General features: G+C 40.3%; 1 protein-coding gene across 1 annotated transcript; it reads right to left on the bottom strand.

The window, feature by feature from the left end:
* Window positions 1-1,247: 1,247 nt before the first annotated feature.
* Window positions 1,248-2,129, bottom strand: LOC144820060 (vomeronasal type-2 receptor 26-like). The gene has a single exon (XM_078677715.1). The coding sequence runs from the start codon at window positions 2,127-2,129 to the stop codon at window positions 1,248-1,250; it is 882 nt and encodes a 293-aa protein (XP_078533841.1).
* Between the last annotated feature and the right edge of the window lie 2,958 nt (window positions 2,130-5,087).

Raw genomic sequence — 5,087 nt, 5'->3', positions numbered from 1 at the left:
TTTTTTTTGTTAGAACATTCTGTCCTCAAGTGACAGAATGTTCGAATAGCCTTATAGCCCTTGGTAGATGGGCTATACCGCTACTAAAGTCTCTCTCCCTTGTTAAAGGCCCTCGCCTTTGGCTCGGGGCCTTTAACGCTGGAGCGGGCCTTTAATAGCCAGTATAGCCCTCTACGGGGCGCTATAAGGCTATAGTACATTTCCAGTTTACAGGTTCTGTTGATGCACTTTCTCAGCTGTGGGTGTCTTCCAGTGTTTCTCATAGTTTTGGAACGGTTCGAATGTAATTGCAATCCATAAATACATGAGTTATCAGAAATGACATTGGGCTGTAAATGAACTTGACCGATAAAAACTAATACATACTTCCAGGTGGATCTACAGCACTACTTTTCCCATAATGCCTCTGATTGCATCTAAGGCATGGCAAGTACAACTACTGAAGATCAAAAAAACCTGAAGAAGATGGAAGTTGAAACACGTTGTGGTGTTTTGGTTCAGTTATGCTGCTGCTTAATAAATGGATTCTATCAGAGGAATCCTTTGGGAGTGCAGGGCTGTGGTTTGGAGTCCTTTACCCCCAATGTTGCAACAGTAGTCATATACACATGAATTTATTTGTTTTGACATAATGTTTCATTGTATTTTAATGTTCATAGTTAATAATAATGTTTTGGGTGTATTTATTGAGATTTTTTGGGTGCACTCTTTCTATAGGGTTAATGTTTACATTTTGGGTGATGTAATATATGTTTTTTTAAGTAATTGGTTTATGTAAAAATAGGGTTGGGATGTTTTTCTTCATTGCTGTTGTTTTTTATGATGGGTTTGTAGTCAATATTGTGGTAATCAATATTTTTGACATGACATAAGTTTATTTAAAGGTAACAGCATTATCTTTTGTTATCGGAATATGTAGAAATCAATAATTTTTATAACAATATCTGTGTGCTTGATATTAGTGATTTTTATAGTAATGTCTACAACTTCATTTTTTTTCATTTTTTTCTTGCTATTTAATTTCTCATATTTGTTTTTCTCGATATTTGTTCGATTGATAATAAGTCACTGATCAATAAGCCTATGTGCTGATCACTTTACTATGTTTGGGGTATAAATGAATGATCCTATTTGAAATACTAATAAATTTTCTAATGGAAGAAGATAGAAAAGCAGATGGTCTTCACCATATTCCATGTTGATCAGCTTATACATTTGATATTGTGACTATAAATTATATCTAACTTCTAAATGCATCTTTTGTTGATATCCGGTCTGAACAGAATGGTGTAACACTTGGGAATGAATATACAGCCCAGCAGCCCAGCACTGGAAGCCAAGATGGCAAAGATCTCCACGGCCACCATGTATCTACCCTTAGTGCTAAGGTAGGCTGGAAGGAAGGATACCCAGACGCTGCAGAACACCAGCATGCTGAATGTGATGAGCTTGGCCTCGTTGAATCTATCAGGAAGGTTCCTGGCGAGGAAGGCCACAGTAAAGCTGGCAAAGGCCAGCAGACCCATGTAAGCAAGCATCCCATAGAAGGCAAAGACAGAACCGTTGTCACACTGTAGGATCACCTTTCCAATTTCAGACTGAGTGTCAGTGGCTGGATGAGGAGGGTAAGTGAGCAGCCAAGTGAGGCAAATTACTACTTCCCCCAGTGTGCACACGAGGACCATAGCAGCTGACACCTGAGATCCCAGCCATCTGCTTAACCTGCTACCTGGCTTGATGGCATTGAAGGCAATCACAACAGTGATGGTTTTCACTAATACACAAGATAAAGAAAGAGTGAAAATAATCCCAAATGCAGCTTGTTGGATCAAACATGTCAATAATGCAGGGCGTCCAATGAATAGAAGAGAGGTGAGGAAGGCCAGCAGTAGAGATACAAGGAAGGCGTAGCTGAGATGCTTGTTATTGGCCTTCACTATTGGGGTGTCTCGATATCTGAGAAAGATTCCCAACACACCAGCTGTGGATATGGATAGTACAATAGCTACAGATGTCAACACTGCTCCAAGGAAATCACCATAAGAGAGATAAACAATGGCTTTCTGGATACAACCATCCTTTCTGTCAATGGGCCACTGGTCCTCGGGGCACTTTATGCAAGTTTCCATGTCTAAAATATAAAACATAAGATTAAGATAAAATTATGTATATAAATATTGCAAAAAGTTGATCAACATAACAGAGCACACATGAAACTGAACCTGATATTTGATGAGAAATAGTCCAAAAATTTCGCCCAGAAAGAGCTATAGCTGCTTTCGGACCGTAAAGCATGTTGATACTATGGGATCAATGCATCATATATGTATGTTGCTGTGGACAACATAGCACTATCACAGCACAATCTATTATTCCAATATCCCTTTGCATTGCTCAATGTAGACATCATGATGTTCAGTTTAGACAATCCAGTTTGAGGTATAATCCGATGTTCACATATTTAACAATGCGTTGCTGTACGATAGCAATAAATCATTTAATGCTGTGGAGTTACCACAAGTGAGAACTCCCCCTCTTATTTCATTTTTCTCAGGTTTTTCTATTGAGTGAATACTATTCTCCATCTATAATCTTTTTGTTTTTAATGAGAGTACTAAAATAAATGTTCAGTAAAGAACTTGGGGCCAGATATACGAAACGTTTTTGAGGTTGCAAAATCAAAATATCTCATCTGTTTTCAACCTAAAATGCTTTCTCATTTAGAACCACCAAACTAGAATCCTACAGGATCTCAATTTGGGTTTTCAATTCTGTATTTAGAAGGAGTTAATACGGATGCTGAATCTCAGTGCAACCGTTTTAAGTAAGTAATTAAAGTGAATAAGGGAAGGTTTTTTGAACATGTGAACGCCAAAGTGTTTTGGTGCCAGCAGATCCTCAGAAAATAGCCAAAGTGAACAGGGTTATTTAGAGAAGGCAACAAAAATCTATGGGCCATATGTATCATGCAAAACGCGTTTGCAAACGCCGAAATTCACTGAATTTCAGCGTTTGCGAATGCATTTTCGCGAAATGGTATGTATCATTCAAATCTACATGGAAAATAAGGAATTGCAACATTTGCAATTTCTTACTTTGTGATTGCATTTAAGGAATCGCAAATTTTGCGATTCCTTAAATGCAATGTAAGAAGCCAAAAGAATTTGCTAAATGGCCTTAAGGAATTTCAGATTACCACCAACTGGTGGTAAGTTGCGAATTCCTTGAAAAATGCACATTTTTGCATTTAAGTGCCATGTGACGCACATGTATGCCCTTAGGGCATGTATGTGCACCACATGTGCACCTATGCTTATTTCAGGGGTGCAGCAGGGTGTCCTTTGGAAACCCCTGCACTCTTGAAATTATTCTCAATTTGCGATTTGCAAATTGCGAATCGCAAATTGAGAAAAAATTCCCATTCCTTCCAATGGGCCTCCTGGCCCATAGAAATGAATGGGAAAATATACAAGAAATCGCAAAAAAATTGCGATTTTCTTGATACATACCAATTTGCGATTCTGAAATAGCAATTTCTTAAAAATCGCTATTACAGACTGGTTCCTTAATACATATGGCCTTTTGTCTTTAGTGACCTCCTAAAGTATCACTCTGTTGAGATCTTAAAAACAGAGGCAGCAAGTGGTTTACTGGCTAGAAAAGAAAAAGTCCTGCATCCCCAGGTGGCCCTTTTTATTTCTGGAATGACCACCAATTTAGCAAGAGAGAATCTTAGTTCTCCTAGTGGGGACTACCACTTGAACATATTCTGAGAGTATAAGGGGCCCGAGCCAAGCAAAGCTTAGAGAGCGCATTACATTGGTTACATTTCTTGCAGTGCGCTCTACAAATGTAATAAATAAATAAATACATTTCACTCTCTCATCCACTGGCAGCCAATGCAGATCCTGGATTGTTTTGGAGACGGTAGCAGAGCTGACACTTTCTGTAGAGATTGCAAGTTTGACTGAAATGGTTTGTTTATCCCTAAATAAAGGGTGTTACTGTTATCTCTCCTAGATAGTATCAGAGCTACCACAACAATTAAAGCAGTTCAATAGCAATGGAAAGGAACCTTTTTAGTATCTTAATTAAATAAAAACAAGAAGGTGTAGTGCAATTGATCTGACCTAAAAAGTTTGGATGTTCATCAAATAAGATACATACATGTTGAACCTTCGCGACCAGAGAGGCCAATGGTTCAAGATTAGCTGGCCTCCATGGATTGTTCCAGAACAAATTGTTCCTCCCAAATAGAATGACCTCTGTCTTCTCAGTGTTTAGTTTCAAACAGTTTTGCTGCATCCAGACTGAGACATGAGTCAAAAAGTGAATTATTAGCCATCATGACTACCTTATCAGGGATTGATATGATTAGTCGCATATCGTCTGCATAGGTGACGACAGAGAGACCAAAGGATTGATTAACTTACACCAGGAGAGTGATATCAATCTTAAAAAGCGAGGGAGTTAAAGATTTAAGGAATTGTTATTTCTCACCCCTGAGGCGGAAAGCCGGGGGCTCTCTTTGACTATCCCTTACATCCTCACAATTACGGAATTGAATCCAATTGTTTGCAGCACTCTTTTTAAAAATTGTAATATATTTTAAATTGCTCGTTTTTACCTGCACACAATTACTAATTCCTCGCTGCAAGACTCGCGTTGCTCCGAGGTCCCCCGAGGACACTGCCTGACCGGTGCAGCCGATTTTGGGGCTGACGCCGGCAGGCTAGAAAGGTCGCCATCTTGGGGAGGTAGGAAGGAAGAGGGTAGCGGTCCAGTTGTTGGACGCTTCTCGCCTTCTCCCACTGGATAAAAGGATGACACCCTCCCGTCCGTGCAGCGGACGGGCGCAGCGGGCGCGCCGAAGGCGCGCCAAAGGCAAGCCCGTCTGCGCCCGTCCGCGACGGGCCGGGACCAGAGGCCTCAAACCCTGGCCAAAGTCCTACTTTTGTCTATGAGTCCACGTTACTACATCAACTTCGAGCCCAAGTTGCCCCTCCCTGTCTTAACTCTTGGAACCCCACAACAAAACATTTCTCATGTCAGCACTGTGCCTTCCGACCTCCATCCCTTATCCCTGC

The sequence above is a fragment of the Lissotriton helveticus genome, chromosome 2_1 (assembly GCF_964261635.1).
Source record: "Lissotriton helveticus chromosome 2_1, aLisHel1.1, whole genome shotgun sequence".
Lineage (NCBI taxonomy): Eukaryota > Metazoa > Chordata > Amphibia > Caudata > Salamandridae > Lissotriton > Lissotriton helveticus.
The sequence above is the reverse complement of the archived record's forward strand: the minus strand, read 5'-3'. Positions and strand labels throughout refer to the sequence as shown.

What these genes read in the sequence shown, in the direction of transcription:
- LOC144820060 (XM_078677715.1), bottom strand. Translation starts at nt 2,129, where the DNA reads ATGGAAACTTGCATAAAGTGCCCCGAGGACCAGTGGCCCATTGACAGA.